The sequence below is a fragment of the Canis aureus genome, chromosome 11 (assembly GCF_053574225.1).
Source record: "Canis aureus isolate CA01 chromosome 11, VMU_Caureus_v.1.0, whole genome shotgun sequence".
Classification (NCBI taxonomy): domain Eukaryota; kingdom Metazoa; phylum Chordata; class Mammalia; order Carnivora; family Canidae; genus Canis; species Canis aureus.
In genome coordinates, this window is record NC_135621.1 from 11,871,354 (window position 1) to 11,891,187 (window position 19,834).

The following is a 19,834-nucleotide window of genomic DNA, read 5'->3' on the forward strand; positions in this document are numbered from 1 at the left end:
GACATTTCAGTAGTACTGACACATCTTGAATTTATATATTGTTTTCTTTCTTTTTTTATTTTATTTTAAGGCAAGGAGGACTTCTTGTTAATTTCCATCCTTCAATTCTGACCTGTCTGCTCCCCCAGTTGACCAGCCCTAGACTTGCAGTGAGGAAAAGAACCATTATTGCTCTTGGCCATCTGGTTATGAGCTGTGGAAATATAGTGTTTGTAGATCTTATTGAACATCTCTTGTCAGAATTGTCCAAAAATGATTCCATGTCAACAACAAGAACCTACATACAATGTATTGCCGCAATTAGTAGGCAAGCTGGTCATAGAATAGGTAAGATATGTTTAAATACTTTAAGATTCTCTTTAATTAAAGAAAAAAAAAAAAGAATGTTTTAAAGAACCAATATGCTTTTCTTAGGTGAATACCTCGAGAAGATCATTCCTTTGGTGGTAAAATTTTGTAATGTAGATGACGATGAATTAAGAGAGTACTGCATTCAAGCCTTTGAGTCATTTGTGAGAAGGTAAGTTTTTAGGATCTTTATGTATATTCAAATAAAAACTTTCCTTAAGAATAGAGTTAAGATCTGGAATAGGTGGGTGAAGAAAATGAGTTCCCTTGCTGATAGCCAGGATTTGAGTTTTGGTTTCAGATGTGTTTGATTAGATTAAAGTCTTGTTAACTAGTAACTGATAATCAATACAGTATCTAAAGTGGATGTCATCTTATATTTCAAAATACAGGTCCTTATGCTTATTTTGAAATGTTGCCTTTTCATTGTTAGGACTTGAAAGACTTTGGAAAGGCACTTATGGTTGTCTTGGTTTAATAATGTAGTTACTATCTCAAAGAGCAGTAATTAATTACTTGACCAAAAATTTGTAGTGAATTTTCTATCTTTTCAACAGTTTTTGAAATTTGTCATATCCATTTTGCTAGGGCAGTAAATCTCCATTTGGAAACCTTGGTTCTGATCATAAAATCTTCATTTATGTACTTAGAAGGCCATACTGGCTGAGGAGCAGATTTTTTTTTTGTCTTTGGCTAGAATTGACCATTTGGTACTGCACAGTGTCTTAAGACTTCACTGGTTGTTATCTACAGTAATCTTTTGCCCTGCTCATAGTTTTGAGAAGTATCTTTATGGTCATACCAAATTTTTAAAATTAGAAATTGTGGGATACATTTCTGTTCTTCTAAGTGAGAAACAGAAGTTACTCCTTTATTGTGGGGAATTTCTATATTCTGTCTCAAAGCATATAGCTAGAAGACCAAACCTAGAAGAATGTGCACTGGCGTTTTCACAAACAGTCCTACTTGCTGAAAAGCCATTGGTTTTGGAAGGCTGGGAACCACTTTTCCTGTGCTATGTTAAAGGGAAGAAAAAATCTGGCAATAAAATGTGTCCAATAGTGAATCAAGGAGAAAAGTATAGTTATTCAAGGCAGCTTTTATTTTTTTTCTTTAGATGTCCTAAGGAAGTATATCCTCATGTTTCTACCATTATAAATATTTGTCTTAAATATCTTACCTATGATCCAAATTATAATTATGATGATGAAGATGAAGATGAGAATGCCATGGATGCAGATGGTGGAGATGATGACGACCAAGGTATTTCAAATCAAACAGAAGGAATTTATTAAATTTACATGAAAGATCTTACCTCATTTATTTATAATAGTGAAAGGGGAAATGACCCCAATATTCAACAATAGCAAATTGATTAAATAAATTATGGGGCATGTATGTATTGAACCTGTTACACAACATTTTCAGAATAGTATTTATTAAAGTAGTTACTAGTAAGTTGAGTGAAAAAGTGGGTAACAAAACTTACAATCCCAGTTTTATTTTTTTTTTAATATACAGAAAAAAAATGTTGCTACTACATTTATAATTGGTAGCCAAGAGAATTTTGTTCTTTATTCAGGTTTTTTTCCAAAGGGTTTTTGTAAGGAGGGAAATGAATGTTATTTTAAAACTGTGTGGTAGATATACATACTCAATAATTTGGTTGGTTTTATATATACTTTCATGAAAAATCCTAAATATTGTTGGAGGCTCCATTTAACTTTCATGAATCACCTAAACATTTCTGAGGCTCCTAAAATTGATGTCATTGTGCCACAATTTGTAGTATTTACGCTGAAGGAATAGCACTTTCAAGGACATAGAGATTGTTCAGGTTTAGTTGTTTCTGCTAATATTAAATGAATCATAGTGGAGGTAATTAAATAGTAAGTTACAAGGTACGTGGGTTGGTGGATTTCCTGATATTTTTCATACTTCTAAAAATTTTGATTCTTTAATTTATGTTCTCCCAAAGTCTAATTTCATTTATCTTTTAAAAAGAAAACAACTACAAAAAATCCCTCTTAACCCAGTAGTATGACACTCTGGCAGCTAATGCCCAGTTTCTCTTAAAACAGAACTCAAAAGAATGCTCTCCAATTCCTTTTTCTCCTTTTCTCGTGAATCCATTCTTCCAGTGATGGACAGGATCACCAGTGACCTCAGATGTTTGCCTATTACCCAGATCAGCAGCATTTTCTTTAATTTCCAGGACACCACACTCTCCTGGTATTAGTCCTATTTTTGTGATTACTCCTTCTCAAGTCTATGCCGATTGTTCTTCATAATCGTGACCACTAAACTTTGGAGTATTCCAGGGCCTTGGACTTCTCTGTGATACTCTAATATTCTTGCTAATCTCATCTAGTCTCCTGGGTTTAATACCAGTATGCTGAAAACCCATTTTTTTTCTTTATCCTAGATCTTTCCTGTGAACTTAGTTTATATATTTATCTGCTTAATTGATTTACTGTTCAGGTGTCTAAAATTTCTTCTCACTCCCTTTCCCCCTTCTCTTGCTTAACCTGTTTCTTTAGCCTTTTCTATCCACAAATGGTACCTTTGTCTTCGTTTCTCAGGCCAAAAACTTTCTCTCACACCCCCTCTTCATTTTCACATCTCAGGGCTTTTCCCTTCCTTACATTCTTCCTTTCCTATTTTCTTTATTATGCCTAATCCCTTTTGACACAGGTAGTTATTTTCCACCCACTAGGATGATGTAAGTTTCTTGAAGACAGAGACCTTCAGCCTCTATTGACTGCTTTATCTCAGTGCCTAGGATAGTGTTTGACACACAGAAGACATTCAATAAATACGCTATATTAATGAAGGGGTTATAATAGAATATCCTTTGAAAAAAGCAGGAGCAGTATATATTCCCATTTTTGATTGTTGGTTTTTAGTGTGCCAAGTACTTATATTAAGTAAATAACCAAGTCCTTCAGCTGTGTTATCAATTTGCATTGATTATACCTAATAACTACCTTTCCACCATAATGTTACTATAACATAAAAGTAATATAATTTCAGTGATTAGGGTATTTAACGTTTAAATAGTCCTTTTTTTCACTTAAGTATATTTTTGCAAAATAATTCCCATAGTTGGGTTGCCATGGGAAAAACTATTTGCATTTATTTATTTATTTATTTACTTGAGAGAGAGAGAGAGAGAGAGGCAGAGACATAGGAGGGAGAAGCAGGCTCCATGCCAGGAGCCCGACATGGGACTCGATCCCGGGACTCCAGGATCGTGCCCTGGGCCAAAGGCGGGCGCTAAACTGCTGAGCCACCCAGGGATCCCAACTATTTGCTTTTAAATAGTCCATTTTGATATAGTACCTTGTATAAGTCAAATGTGTTGGGTTTAGTAAGTATTTGGTTGGGTTTTCCTGTAATATGCTAGGATGAAATTAAGTAAACCTTCTGGAGAATGGAAAATTTTATTACATAATCCTAGGATTTTTCTAAGGCATAGATAGCTACGTTTAGCTGTCACTAAGCTAAGTAGAATATAAGCCAGCGAAGAGATGACATCTTTTTCCTCCAGTGAGGAATCTGCATTTCAGGACTATAATCTTACCTAAGAACACCAAAATTATTGTTAGATAATTTTAGACCATCCTGAGAACTGCTAATATTTTTGCCATCCCCCTGACTTTGTTACTACCCAGCTGATTCAGCCTTATGGCGGTAGAAGGAAATAATTTTCAGAGGTTTCACACACAATGAAAGTTAACGTAAATAAGATGGAGTCAGTAGTGTTGGAACATTGTTCTAAGGATTCACAGGAATTTGGAGAAGATGGGCTCTCTTTTTACATGGTGCTTTGTTGTTAAAAGAATTTATTTGTGATTGAGGAAGTATAGTTTCTTTATACTACCTTAAGAGAGTATCTTGAAAGGTTAAAAATACACCTAGTTTTTTCTAATAGCCCATCAACAAATTTAGTGAAAACCCTTTTAGCCATAAGGAAAGCTCATGTCAGGATTTTCTCCCCAGCATGTCCTGGGATTGATAGCTGTGCTTTTTTTTAAACACCTCATCTGTAGTCACAGTCTTATTATTTCTTGATTTATCTTATTAACTCCTTGATTGTTTGATTTTCCTGTGGTATTAGATGAGTTCTTTGAAATTCTAGTCATAATTGTTTAAAAGGCTGGGACACTTAAAATTTTACAAATATACATGAAACTTCTTTATAAATTAATTAATCATAAAGACTGATAAGCTACTCATTACCCACATAAGTGAGATGGTTAACAAGTTTAAAACAGTTGTGATTCTTTTCTTTTCTTTTTTTTTTTTTATTCTTTTCTTCAGAGGTTAATTTATGTGTAAATTTGTATAGTCTTAAGTCCTTGTTCTTTTAAAGCTTCTCTATTGCTGTATGTTAGTGAAAAATCTTAAAACTGAGTTTGAGTATCTGTTCACTTTCTCTATTAAACAATAAACTTTTTCCATGATTAATAGCCTGTTAACATTAAAACTTCTCTTTAGGGAGTGATGATGAATACAGTGACGACGATGACATGAGTTGGAAAGTGAGACGTGCAGCTGCCAAGTGCTTGGACGCTGTAGTTAGCACAAGGCATGAAATGCTTCCAGAATTCTACAAGACTGTCTCCCCTGCACTGATATCCAGATTTAAAGAGCGTGAAGAGAATGTAAAGGCAGATGTTTTTCATGCATACCTTTCTCTTTTGAAGCAAACTCGTCCTGTACAAAGTTGGCTATGTGACCCCGATGCCATGGAGCAGGGAGAAACACCCTTAACCATGCTTCAGAGTCAGGTCAGTTTAAAAGTATGGTTGAAAGTCATGCCTGTAACTACAAAATTTTAAAATTGTTTTTTTTATATGGAAATTGAAGTCCCAGAACATCCTCGGAAGAGCAAACTTCTAGGATATGTTTACGTAGTAGTTTATGTACATTCATACTATGTTACTTGTAAATAGTTTATTCTGATTTGAAGTATTTTGATTTTACTAGATAATAATTTTAAGATTCAGTAAAATTATCTTTGGTGTTAACAGAAATCTTAGAGCTGCGGAGTCACACTATTTGTGTTCATACCTTGCTTCACTCCTAATTTAGCTGGTGTGATCTTGGACAAGTTAGTCATTTTATTAAACCTCACTTTTCTCATTTGTAATAATGGTTTATTAGAACAGCCTACCCATGGTAGTGAGAAATGAGATGATCTATGTAAACATTTAGTGTGGTGCCTATTACATAGTAAGTACTTATGTATTTTATTAATAACAACTGGCATAGATATTTTTTGCTTTAGTACATCTTTTCTAAGATTCTAACGATTAGAGCTCTATAGCTCCTATGTATTGAATATTTAGTGCCTGCTAGGCATTTTCCTATCTTAAATATAATCCCTACAGCAGCCCCATGGCGTATGTATTTGTTCATTTTTATAAATTACAGAAACAGATGTTGGGGAGGAATGAACAACTAACCCGGGGGAGATGTACATATTTGTCTTGCTTTCAAATAGTACAAATTAACAACAGAAAAGTCATGGTGAACTTAAAGGTGAACATTGAAAATTAATTGTAGAAGGAAATGAGAAAAGGGTATAGAAGTCAGGTAAAAACATGGGCAATTCAAGGGTTGTGGTAGGTTGTTCTGCAAAACATGGGCAATTCTGATGAAGTGATGAATTAGGTGGTTTTGTCTCTAGCTCTCAGATCACTATCTGATATGGGTGTGAGGATACATACAGACACATACCGTAAGATTAGTATAAATAACTCAGTTTTGGTTTTACCAACTAACAAGACGTTAGAAAGTTTAGAAGCAGGTGTCTTTGAATCATAACCTTGCTGCTTGTAGCTATATTTGAAGTGAGATCTATTTCACTGTGAGAGCAAACTAAAAGCTAAGACAAAGACCCAATTTAATGGTTTCTTCTCCATAATTTGTCACTTTTCTTTTAATGCATATCTGTGCTATTATTTGGTTTGATTTCTATTTAGTCTTGTGTATTTCATAATTAAATATTAATCAAGGAAAACTTCTTGCTCTGTAGAAAGTTAATGATGGCTTTTCTCTATTATCAGTATAAAGCAGATAGAGTTACAAGAGACCACATGTTGTAATAGGTACAACAAAATTTGTATCAAACGGTCATGTTAAATTCTTCCCTCTCTCCCCATCCCTGATAATTTATGTTAAGTGTACCGAGGAAATACCAGTAGCTGAACCAGCTAATAAGTGTGTGATAATTACAGGTTCCCAACATTGTTAAAGCTCTGCACAAACAGATGAAAGAAAAAAGTGTGAAGACCCGACAGTGTTGTTTTAACATGTTAACTGAACTGGTAAATGTACTACCTGGGGCGCTAACGCAACACATTCCTGTACTTGTACCAGGTATGAAAAATAGTTAATCACTTTAGGGATTTACTACAGACTTTATTAAGTCTTTGATAAGCTTTAAACAATCATTTCCTTCAAAAAGGTAACTTGTACAACTTAATTTGCACGTAAAAACCGTTTTAAACACCTGAAGTTAGAAATTTTCAAGTAAAAAGTCTAGTCTTAAAATTTTTGGCACTGACAGTTATAGATTATGGAGTTTCTATTATTTTAGAGGTAGTTTGATGAAACGGAAACTTTAGTAATATTTTAGGGATTAGTTTTTAATTTTTTCTTTCCTAGAACTACCTAAAAATTATTGGACTTTTCTCATTGACTTTTTTAGGAATCATTTTCTCACTGAATGACAAATCAAGCTCATCAAATTTGAAGATTGATGCTTTGTCGTGTCTGTATGTAATCCTTTGTAACCACTCTCCTCAAGTCTTCCATCCTCACGTTCAGGCTTTGGTTCCTCCAGTGGTGGCTTGTGTTGGAGACCCATTTTACAAGATTACATCTGAAGCACTTCTTGTTACCCAACAGCTTGTCAAAGTAATTCGTCCTTTAGATCAGCCTTCCTCGTTTGATGCAACTCCTTATATCAAAGATCTATTTACCTGTACCATTAAGAGGTTAAAAGCAGCTGACATTGATCAGGAGGTCAAGGAAAGGGCTATTTCCTGTATGGGACAAATTATTTGCAACCTTGGAGACAATTTGGGTTCTGATTTGCCCAATACACTTCAGATTTTCTTGGAGAGACTAAAGAATGAAATTACTCGGTTAACTACAGTGAAGGCGTTGACACTGATTGCTGGGTCGCCTTTGAAGATAGATTTGAGGCCTGTCCTGGGAGAAGGGGTTCCTATCCTTGCTTCATTTCTCCGGAAAAACCAGAGAGCTTTGAAACTGGGTACCCTTTCTGCCCTAGATATTCTAATTAAAAACTATAGTGACAGCTTGACAGCTGCCATGATTGATGCAGTTCTAGACGAGCTCCCACCTCTTATCAGTGAAAGTGATATGCATGTTTCACAGATGGCTATCAGTTTTCTTACCACACTGGCAAAAGTGTATCCCTCCTCCCTTTCAAAGATAAGTGGATCCATTCTCAATGAACTTATTGGACTTGTGAGATCACCTTTATTACAGGGGGGAGCTCTTAGCGCCATGCTAGACTTTTTCCAAGCTCTGGTTGTCACTGGAACAAATAATCTAGGATACATGGATTTGTTGCGCATGCTGACTGGTCCCGTTTATTCTCAGAGCACAGCTCTTACTCACAAGCAGTCTTACTATTCTATTGCCAAATGTGTAGCTGCCCTTACTCGAGCATGCCCTAAAGAAGGACCAGCTGTAGTAGGTCAGTTTATTCAAGATGTCAAGAACTCAAGGTCTACAGATTCCATTCGTCTCTTAGCTCTGCTTTCTCTCGGAGAAGTTGGGCATCATATTGACTTAAGTGGGCAGCTGGAACTAAAATCTGTAATATTAGAAGCCTTCTCATCTCCCAGTGAAGAAGTTAAATCAGCGGCCTCCTATGCTTTAGGCAGCATTAGTGTGGGCAATCTTCCTGAGTATCTACCATTTGTCTTACAAGAAATAACCAGTCAACCCAAAAGGCAGTATCTTCTGCTTCATTCTTTGAAGGAAATTATTAGCTCTGCATCAGTAGTGGGCCTTAAACCGTATGTTGAAAACATCTGGGCCTTATTGCTAAAGCACTGTGAGTGTGCAGAAGAAGGAACCAGAAATGTTGTTGCTGAATGTCTAGGGAAACTCACTCTAATTGATCCAGAAACTCTCCTTCCACGGCTTAAGGGGTATTTGATATCAGGTGGGTATCTAGACTTTCTTAACAAAATTTTACTAGCAGTTGTTAACCTTGAAAGGTGCCTAATGCAGAAGTTAAAACCTTTTGTATTGTACATGTAGAACCTATGCCTTATGTTGCAATATGGAGCCAGATTCAAGTGACATTTTGTTGTTTAAAAGATGGAGTAATAAGATCATGGTTAATCAGTTGTAGTTCCTTCTGTTCATTATATTTGAATGTTACTCTTTTATCTTAAAATGTGGAAAAGGCAAATGTCTCTTGAGTTAATACATATTAAGGACGGGATAGTACTAATTATAATATTAAAATTAGTGAACTTAATTAGTTCAAATGTAGGCTCCTAAAAGGCTTTGGTTTTCAAATTTACCAGTGGCAACTCCTTTAGACTAGCGAATAATGAGAGCCATTGCTTTCTTTAGAAACTGCTTTTTTAAGAAAACAGTTGAAGAGCTTTTAAGCTCTTTATAAGTTTAAACATTTTCCTTTTGTGAGGGCTAGATCAGATCTCCCACTGGTGCTCTCCCAGGTCTTCTCCTTCTCAGAAGACATTATTTCTTTTGAAATCTACTGGGATTATGTCTTATGAGTAAATGTTGTCTCCCCTGAGAGCAGTAAGTACCATCCCTCTTGACCAAAGAGAATTTGAAGGAATTGAAGATACTAGTGTCAGGTTGAAGTGGCTTGAAAATAGTAAAGATGTCCATGGACTTTAGTGACTTTGCATACCAATAGACTTTAAAATTTTTTTTTAAATTAGGTTCATCATATGCCCGAAGCTCAGTGGTTACAGCTGTGAAATTTACTATTTCTGATCACCCACAACCTATTGATCCACTGTTAAAGAACTGCATAGGTAAGTGGAAACAAAGATAAACATACTGATTAATAACTAAAAATATTACCAAGGAACTAAAAGAAAATGTTTTTAAGGGTCTGGTAATTGTTTCATTAAAAAGATAATTGATAATGTGTGAAGTTATTATCTGTTTATTTTGCAAATAAATTCACTAGGATGTCTTCAGAGTCAACTACATATTTGGTCTGTCTGACCAGATAAAAATAAATCTTACTTGATCTGTTAGAGCCCCAGTTTTCTGTTAATTGTAAACCCTCCAGCTCCCAAGGTGATCTGTGGAAACCTCCTTAGGTAAGGTGGAAACAGTGTAAGAATAAAAAACAGAGTTGAGTAGAAATGAGAGAGAGACAGCCAAAAGAGACCAGGGCTATCTCTGCTTCTATGAGGACAAGAATTATTTTTAATGATTTTACAACTTCCTTGTGTTTTGATCATCAATTTTCCTAGAGTAGGTAACACTAAAAACCTTCAGAGCTTAGTTTGGTGTTTTCTTGAAGACAGTGCAAACAGATAACAGCAAAGAGGATAGAGGGATATGGCAAAAAAGCTTTGTGGGCTTGTACCATTCTGCAGTAGGCCAGAAAGGAAAATAAAAAAACAATTTAAAAGAATTACAGAAATGGATTATCAATTCAGAATAAGAGGGATACAGGGATAAATGGATGCTATTGTTGGGACCTAGAAATAATTTAAAGAAGGTCTGAATTCGAAGATTCTTGTCTTTTGTTCTCCTCCCTTTTTTTGCTTTAATATATTATTTTTTAAGGATTATTTTGAGAGAAAGTGAGTGAGCAAGTGGGAGGGGTAGAGGGTGGGGGAATCCCAAGCAGACTCCACGCTGAGTGTGGGGTCTGACACAGGGCTCAACCCCACAACCTGATGGTCATTCTCATTGAATTATGATCTAGTTTAGTATTATTTGTGACTATATGAACATTAGGACACCTCAGAAGCTTTTGAAAAATTGTAACAACAAAACCAGCATTGAGGATTAGTGATCCTAGTCCCTGTCCTCATTTGTCCATAATAACAGCAATATTTTAGATGCATTTATGAAAGGAGATACTTTAATTATTTTGATTTTCTGTTTTAGTAATTCTAAGCAGAGGGGTAAGGAGGTTTAGGGTGGTATGTTTAAATCCTTTTTGAACCAGGGTACATCCTGAACACTTGTTGTAATTAGAAGTTTTCTGGGTGGTTAGCCTTAAATTACCAGCATACGGTATCTGAGGTATTACTTCCTTCCCATTTTTTTCAGATTGCTCTTGTGATACATTCAAGTCTTAACCCCTCTCTTTTTCTCTATGTGTCCCAAAAGATTGCTGACTGCAGGGTTGTGATGACACAGTGATGAACAGTAACTCCATGTGTGAATACCAGGGATGTCCCAGACACTATTCAGCAGTACACATGCAATTTTTTCTACTCATGTAGCCCTAAAAAGTTGATAGTTCTCATTTTATAAACTCAGAAACTGAGGCTCTTGCCTATCGCAACTTGCCAAAAGTTGGCAAATGTAGGGGTTTGGATCACCATCAGACTTATTTCTGCTTTTTGTCCTATGTGAGGTTTCAGTTTCCTCCTTTTGTATTCTTAACCCTCTTATTACCAATTCATATATTCTTCATTAAAGATAGAAATAAAAATATTTTGAAGGCACAGTTCTCTTCATCATCAGATAAATAGTATTCAGTTTATGAAGCAATGGATCTGTCCTCATCCTATTTACCTTATTTTGAACTCTTTTTTAAGTTCTATTTTTGTTGCTTTTTAGTGAGATTACTAATTTTGAACTCTTGAATCATTTGTGTTGCTGCCGGCTTCATCACTTCTCTGTGCAACCTACAGAATATAGATAGTTAATAGGGAACTTTTTTGGGTTCTCATTCCATACGCTCTGCATGATAGAATGTTGCCAAGAGTTGGTTATCCTGTGTGAATATAAATGTATTTAATTGATAGTTTACCTGTTGCCCAAAAAAGCTCTATGGTTCACGTATCATCTCATTCATGTTCTTCCATGCCCTGCATTGAAATAACAATAATGTCAACAATAAACTTACCCATTTAGAAAAAAATATGTATTTTAAGCCTACCCTGACTACATGTTGCTTCTCTTATAATTTTCAGGTGATTTCCTGAAAACATTGGAAGACCCAGATTTGAATGTAAGAAGAGTAGCCTTGGTCACATTCAATTCAGCGGCACATAATAAACCATCATTAATACGGGATCTTCTAGATTCTGTCCTGCCACATCTTTATAATGAAACAAAAGTTAGAAAGGAGCTGATAAGAGAGGTAAGTTTGTTACTTTACTGTTTGTCTAAGCCTGTCTTTTACTTTGAAGTATACCCACACATTCTCTTTTTGCTTCAACAGGTAGAAATGGGTCCATTTAAGCATACAGTTGATGATGGACTGGATATCAGAAAGGCAGCTTTTGAGTGTATGTACACACTTTTAGATAGTTGCCTTGATAGGCTAGATATCTTTGAGTTCCTAAATCATGTTGAAGATGGGTTGAAGGACCATTACGATATTAAGGTAAGATGTCTGTGCCTGTTGATAGATTGTTTTAGAAGACTTTGCTGTAGTGACTTTCACCCTTGTGATTTACTCTTAAGAAAAATTTGTTTGCTTGCCATGATTCTAGTAAGTGTGTTATAAACTAGAATATGCAAAAGTAGTAGTGATACAGTATAGCATCAGGAAAAAATCCAGAAGCTTCATTGGAAGAGGAAGTCAAGTCTACATTGTAGATGGAAAATTCTGAGAAATTCTCTGTGCCAGTTTGCTTTAGTGTATTGTTTCCAGACAAATTTTGCTGTTTAGAGTATAATGTGTGATAGTTTGGGTCTTTTTTTTTTTTTTTTTTTTAACATTTATTTATTCCTGAGAGACACAGAGAGAGAGGCAGAGACACAGGCAGAGGAAGAAGCAGGCTCCATGCCGGGAGCCCGATGTGGCACTCAATCCCAGGACCCTGGGATCATGGCCTAAGCCAAAGGCTCAACCACTGAGCCACCCAGGTGCCCCTTTGGCCTGTCTTAATATTGAATACTAGTCTTCCCAGGGAGGTTTATCTTGACAGTTGTTAGAGCTGTTCTGTATGATAACCGTTGTATTCATCTAAATGAAGGATTTTTATTTTCCAGTATGATATTAATAGGCTTAATATCAAAAGTTATGTTAAAGGATAACACAAAAGGACTCTTTTCACATGTACAAAGTGTAGAAGCAACTAGAGAGAAATCCCACTGCTTCTTAGATTTAGAGCATGAACTTATAACTGCTCTTTATTTGCTCATGTCCGTTTTAAATAGGAACTATATATATAAAGGTGATTTTAAAAAGGAGTGCATTATATCTCTATTCTACTTTTCTCTTAGGGCCTTTAGTCAAGGCAAAAGTGGCAGCTGAACAGTCATTTAGCATACTGTCAGAATCCTAACTTCTGTGTTTCCATATCTGGCAGTAACCTGACCCTCTCATTAGTCAATGACAAAGCCCCCCAAAAAGTAATAGAATCCTCCTGCTTCATTCTACAGCTTATAGTCTAAAGAGAAAAAAGACTGTGGTTACTGAGTTAATCTGAATAACCTGTCTTTTTGATGTTGGAGATCTGTTAGGACAGTAGAAACTTATTATAAAATTATTCTCCTGGTTCAGTTATTTTCATGTTCAGTGATTTTCCATTCCAGTGCACATGAGCTTTTTAAAAAATAGTATATTTATGGCCCTATCCTGACAGGTAAAAATCTTTGGGAAAAGGGCTGAGGAATTAGGCATATTTCTAAAATTGTCAAGCACTAATGTGCAGCCCAGATTGAGAACCACTTTATCAGTGCTGTACTATAGGATCACCTTATAGGTTAGATCTGTCTAGTGCTTATAACTAATATTCCTAAGATAAGGTTTGAAACAAATTTATGTGATTCCAAGTGGCAGATTACATTAAAATGAAACTTTATGGTACTTGCTAATCCTTTCCTCTTAAAAACTTTATCAGAATTTTGTCTTTAGAAAATAATGCAAGTCTAAATTTTTGTTTTAATGTCTAATAGATGCTAACATTTTTAATGTTGGTGAGACTCTCCACCCTTTGTCCAAGTGCAGTACTGCAGAGGTTGGACCGACTTGTTGAGCCGTTACGTGCCACATGTACAACTAAGGTAATCACTAATAGACATCACCTAAGGCCAGGCTTGGTATATTCAAGATCCTAGTTGATTCTATACTGTAGTTTTCTGAATTTAACCATGCTAGCACCCTATGTAGCAGTTGGTTTAAATGTTTTGTTAAATGCTATTCTTAAAAGCTTTTATTTAATGTTACACTATGATACCTATTTTGAAGTATTGATACAGGATAAAATGTGATAGAAGCACAAAAGAGGAAATGGTGAATTGTAGTGGGGGTGGGAGGAATCATAGCTTCTAATGAGCATGGTATTTAAAACAGACCTTGAAAATGAAAAGTCAGAATTATTTTTAGATTCAGAAGGTAAAACGACTTTTCACATAAAAAGTTACACAAATTTAAGGCAGAGAGGTCAGTACATGACGTTCTTGAAGAATAATGTCTTAGTTAATGGTCTAAATTAAGGAGTAGTTACTTGATAAGCATAAGGCTCTGGATCTCGTTCTTTGTTTCAGTCAGGCTCTGGATTTTCTGTTTTATAAAGGGCTTTGTATAAAATGTTCCCTCAAAGGAAGACAGCTACTGCTAAAAATTTAAAAATAGCTGTTTAGAGTAGAATGTACCTTTGGGGCTTATAAAATAGCTTTGCTTTATTTACCAGAAATTTCTATATGCTTAAAATTTTGTTCAAGAGCTGTCTTTATGTTACAGGTGAAGGCAAACTCAGTAAAGCAGGAGTTTGAAAAGCAAGATGAACTAAAGCGATCTGCCATGAGAGCAGTAGCAGCATTGCTAACCATTCCAGAAGCCGAGAAGAGTCCGCTGATGAGCGAATTCCAGTCCCAGATCAGTTCTAACCCTGAGCTGGCGGCCATCTTTGAAAGTATCCAGAAAGATTCATCATCTACTAACTTGGAATCAATGGACACTAGTTAGATGTTTGTTCAACATGGGGACCATTACATTGACCATATGATGCACTGAATTGACAGGTTAATCATAAGACATGGAAAGAAGTGTTTAAGGCTTCAAAATGTTCCATATTATTTTTCCTTCACGGAGACAGTTTGGCTTTCTTCCATTGTTGTTTTTGTAGCATTTCTTTCAGAAACATGTATTTCCACAATCTCCAGAGGTTGTAAAACCACTAATGTCTTAGTGGTTAGGGCAACATTTAAAAAAATGGAAACTTAAAAGTTAGGATTTATGGAGTTAGGGTCCAGTATCTATTTGCCCTGTAATGTTTAGGATTAAAATGTTAAAATTTTGTGACCATGAATTTCTTTCTTTTATAAATTTTCTTTTAAAAATCAAAAATTCTGCAAGATGAAAACCATGTTTTTCTTGTATAACTTTTTGTTTCAGCAACATAAATTGATTTTTAGCTGGCAGACAAGGATATCTGTGTAAGATTTGTTACATTTCAAAGGGTTTGGCAGTTTAAAAATAATAAGGTATCATTTTTTAAGTATGGGGATTAAGATATCCCTGTTGCGCACACTAATTTTGCATGAGCAAGTTTACAAATATGTATTGTCTGTAAAGCAGCATGTGCAGATTATTCATAATAACAAAAGTTAAAATAAGTATTGTATTAGTGCAATTTTCAGATATTTATTTTTGCACAGAAAACCTATCTGGGGAGAGAGAGAGAGAGAGAGAGAGGAGTAAATTTTTGAAACTTTGGTTTTCTTAATGCCAGTGTGAATTTGCAGATGTTTTCAGCAAATCAAGTCACAATAACAATTTGCCACTTTTTCTATTATAAATTTTCTTACACATTTAAAATTTGAATATTTAAGTACTCAGTTTTTCTCAGTTACCCATTTGTGTGTGTGTGTTTCCACTTAGAAATTTTTAAAACCAGATGTTTCTTTCATTCCCTTTGGATCCCTGCATTCCTTATCAAAGGATACAAATACTGTGTATGCTTTTGAATTTTATTTTTAGGAAAATTCTGAAGCTGACGATCACATCACAGGTTTGTTAATATAGTAATTTCTTTTAGTTGAGTTAGATTCCCCACCCCTCCCTTGTAGAGCTAGTTTACATATTGTATTTGGTAAGTGTTGACTACTTTTCCTGATTAAGGGGGTCTGTGCTGGGGGGAAACAAAGCTTTGCAGTATCTTATATTGTAGTTAAAATTTTATTTAACATATCCTTCAGTGAGCTCATTTCACACTGTAGCCAATTCCTTCAAATTTGTGGTGCTCCTGTAACAGTAAGAACTTCTGAAATAAAAGACATCTCCTAATGCTGTGCAAACATAGTTTACATGTATTGAAGGAGGCAGTTGTTAAATTGACCAATTCAAGCAATCAGATATTTGAAAACTGCACCCTTTATTTTTGAAACTGTGAATTAGAAATCATTTTCCCGCTGTATAACTTCCTGCTTTAACATCCGACTATGCAGTGATTTTAATTGATAACATACTGTGGTTATTAGATTAACAGCTTGATTTCAAATGTTCAGATAATGTGTAAGACATCACATTACCAGTAAGGATTTTAGTACGTTAATATAGAACGTTACATGAAGTTGGTGCCATTTCAAAAATGTGGCAGGTGATAATCTTATACCATAATTTGCATAAAACTGTAATAGAAATTTGAGATGTCAGTATATTATGTACTATGCATTACCGTGGTATAGATGTTGTGGATATATTTAAGTATTTGGTTACATGGTTTCACAATAAATTACAATACTGCAGGCTCTAGGACTATATAGGAGACTGACATGCATATGTTGTGTGAATGTCTTAGTTAATTGTCTAAAGTTAAATCCAAACACTTTTCATGTATTGGATTTCTTTTCTTTTTTTTTTTTTTTTTTTTAACTTCCAAGATGCATGGTTTGTTTTTTTTTAAGTCTTGGAAGACTGCTAATTTTTCTAACATAGCTGAAATTTTATCTTTTAATATAAAAATAGATTACATTTTTTCTAGTAGTATATCTGGTTTTAGTGGTTTTTAAAATCTATGTATATGTGAATATATATATTTACATAAAATTAGGTAACAGAAGAATACTCAGATTTTAAATGCTGAGTCATACTGATTAATTCTGTACTTGTAGTGGTGATATCAATACTAGAATGGAGGTTGCAGGGTGTGAAGTCTAGTCCTGGGTCTGCCACTCATACTACTTTTAACAGTCTTTCATGTATTAGGAAGTTCTGCTTATGTAGACTTCTCAGGAGAGCTACAAGTTAATAGAAAAATAGTTGTTGGCTTATTTTCTTGACACGTCAACCTACTTTTTTAAGAAAAGTTCAATAGGAGGAGTTGCATTTTGAGGTTATTTAATGGAACTAAAGCGAAAAGGAAATTTGGTATAGCGAGGCCTAACCTAAAAATTTACATATAAAATCGATAGCACTGAACGATCATTTTTTAAAAAGGTGGTCATGTCTTCATATTAGTGATGGCTAAAGCTTCCTAACCATTAGGAATTAGAATGCTTAAGAGATAGGGGTATGAGGACTTCAAATGTTTGAATATTTACCAAAAAATTTACCAAAAGATGTTAATTATATAATCATAATTAACCAGTCTTATTTTTTTTAAAATACTTCTGTTGGATAAATGGTAAATAACATAGGGACATATCTAATTTAACCAGTTATAAGGGGTGTTTTGGTATTTTATATATAGCTAACAGACAGTAAATGAATATATTATTATATAGGCATGATTGAAGTTCATAAATAATGAAATAGTCAAAGTCCCTAGTCATTGAAACATTTAGTTAATGAGCCATGTAAGCTTTGTTTAGTCACCTGACAGAATATGTGGTAATACTTCACAAAAAGTTGAGGTGACATTTTCTGCCCACATTTTTTACCAAAAATTTAAATTGTTAAAATTAACTGCCATTCTCTACATATATTATGCTTAGATGTTTTGATATTAAAGAGCATAAAATTTTCAGCAAATTTTGGATTCTAGCTCTGTCTTAAATTGAATCTATTTTTCAAATCACTGCCACCCCAGATTTCATATCTTTTTTTAAATCTTACTTAATCCTCTGTAGAATGGAAAATGAACACTACAGTAACATTTCATATTACTGTTTGGAAAAGGATATTCTGGTTTTAACTTACTTTTCCACTTAATTAAATATAAAACTCCTTTGATACCTTTAGTTGGTTGTAAAAATGGAACACAGTAGAAGTATTTGGTGGCAGGCTCCCAGAAGCTTACCAAATAAGGCCATTTTCTTAAGAAAGATACAGTGAAATTACTGCTTTTCCCGTTATTAGAAAAATAAGATTTTGTGAACACATACAAGTTAGGGCGAGATTTATCAGCAACATGGTTTTGCTTTTAGAAAGTTCTAAATTCAAATCGGGATTTTTCATTGGACATCATAGAAACCAACTTCAATTAAAACTACTGGAGGAAATATTGCAGGTAATTTTACTTTGTTAAACCCTGTGATGTCTGTGTGTATCAGGTTTCAGAATAAAATTTTTAGTAGAATGAATCTTAATACCCTGACCTCTTCAAACCTTTTAATTCTGAACTTAAATGAGTATCAGTGATGATTTTGGCAAATTGTTTTACTTAGGTCTTGGAAGAGAAAAAGCTTATATTTGAACTGAAAATTCCCCAGATTAGGGAATATTGGAACTAGTTACGGATAATGGCTAAATACACACTAATGATTGATGCACAATGAGTGATTTTACTTTGAAATGCTCTCTCTCTCTCAAACACACCCATAAATCTAAATTGTGCTCCAGAACTGGGTAACCTTGTTTTAATAGCCTGTACCAACCCTGTTACTCTGAAAAACTGTTTTACTTATTTCACAGACATTTCACTTTTAGCATAAACTCAGCTGCTTTCTTAGGTAAGGGCAACTACCTACTATGATGGTAGCTTACTATAATCCTAGTGTCATATTTTTAGAAGACTCACAAATGTGCATTTTGTTTGGAATCATTACCATCTGTGAACTAAGGCTTTCCGGAAAGGGCTGGAAATAAACTCCTGGCTCCTTATTCTAGATATAAAAAAATGGGGAAAAAAATACATGTTCTTTTTAGATCAGGATTTCTTACCCTTGGCACAATTGATATTTTGGACCAGATGCACAGCAGTCAGAAGGGCTGCCCTGTGCATTAAGATACTCCTCCTTTGCCCACTTAGATACCAGTAATACCATCACCACCCCCAGTTGTCTCCAGATTTTGCCAAAGGTCCCCAGTGGAGGAGGGTATGCAAAATTATCCCCAGTTAAGAGCCACTGTTCCAGAGATTTATTTCTAGCAGCTATAACCAACTGAGAACTATTAGATGTAAAGCTTCAGACATTCTTGTGTCCGTTCATCATCTTAAGTACTGCTTCTAATGAACCTATTTTCTTCCTTATCGTTAAGTACAACTCTCATGATTTAGTGGAAATAGGTTTCTATATAACCTCTTCTGATGCAAATGGATGATCTTAGATCCCTTAACATACCGTTTTTCCCTGGCTATAAAACGCTCTCTGCACACTTAGGAGAAATAAGAGTATAAAGGGGTTGCTGCTGTACAGGGGAGTATGAAGAGTTTGCTTTGGGATCAATACATTGTATAGAAAAGTTCAGGCACAGTAGGCATGGGCAGTTAGTACATTTTTCTTGAATTCTTATAAGAAGAGGATGTGGATTATTTTTTTTAATTGCTCAGATTCTCTTCAAGAGAATTGTCTATCAATTTACTTAATTGAACTAATGACTTATTTCCCCCCACAGGTAATTTCCTGTTTAGCTATAGTACGCGAAGACCTGCCACGTAGTGCTATTTCATATAATTCCAAGACACTAGATATTTGAACTTTGAAAGCAGCTATTAGAATTAAGCTGACAACAGCAGATTTTTGCTATTTTTCTAGGACTAGCTGATATGCGGAGACAACTAGATGCTTCCATATGAATCTTGATACCCACACATAGGATTTAAAGACTGATAGTGGTGGGCATGTGGCAGGAAAACCACCACAAAACTGCCTGTTCCTCAAAGCAGGACCATTGAGGGAGTGGCCTGTGATGCTTTGGAACCATTTCAGTACCACGTGGGAGAACTGGCCTAGGCACAAAAAGATTTCTTTTCCTTTTACATGGTCTATTGAAATACTAATGAGATTGATTGGCCCCCAGTTTAAGTCCAGGATAACCTTGAAAATCAGTCCTTAAAATTTAAAAGACTTAGAAATTTGTTCCAGCAGCACTTGCCCCCTGAGGTACAGTCGGGTGTCCCAGACGGCCGTGTGTCGCTGCCCA

At 35.0% G+C, this 19,834-nt stretch overlaps 1 protein-coding gene across 2 annotated transcripts in view; it reads left to right on the forward strand.

Moving 5' to 3' along the window:
• Positions 1 to 14,837, forward strand: part of CAND1 (cullin associated and neddylation dissociated 1) — a 38,883-nt gene extending 24,046 nt beyond the window's left edge. For both annotated transcript variants that reach the window (XM_077913752.1, XM_077913753.1), the window contains 11 exons: positions 71 to 327; positions 415 to 520; positions 1,466 to 1,611; positions 4,849 to 5,141; positions 6,594 to 6,735; positions 7,067 to 8,560; positions 9,318 to 9,413; positions 11,547 to 11,716; positions 11,798 to 11,962; positions 13,483 to 13,590; positions 14,270 to 14,837. In XM_077913752.1, the coding sequence (XP_077769878.1) occupies positions 71 to 327; positions 415 to 520; positions 1,466 to 1,611; positions 4,849 to 5,141; positions 6,594 to 6,735; positions 7,067 to 8,560; positions 9,318 to 9,413; positions 11,547 to 11,716; positions 11,798 to 11,962; positions 13,483 to 13,590; positions 14,270 to 14,494 (3,202 nt within the window). In that variant the 3' untranslated portion in view covers positions 14,495 to 14,837. The remainder of the gene's footprint in view (positions 1 to 70; positions 328 to 414; positions 521 to 1,465; positions 1,612 to 4,848; positions 5,142 to 6,593; positions 6,736 to 7,066; positions 8,561 to 9,317; positions 9,414 to 11,546; positions 11,717 to 11,797; positions 11,963 to 13,482; positions 13,591 to 14,269) is intronic.
• Positions 14,838 to 19,834: the final 4,997 nt, after the last annotated feature.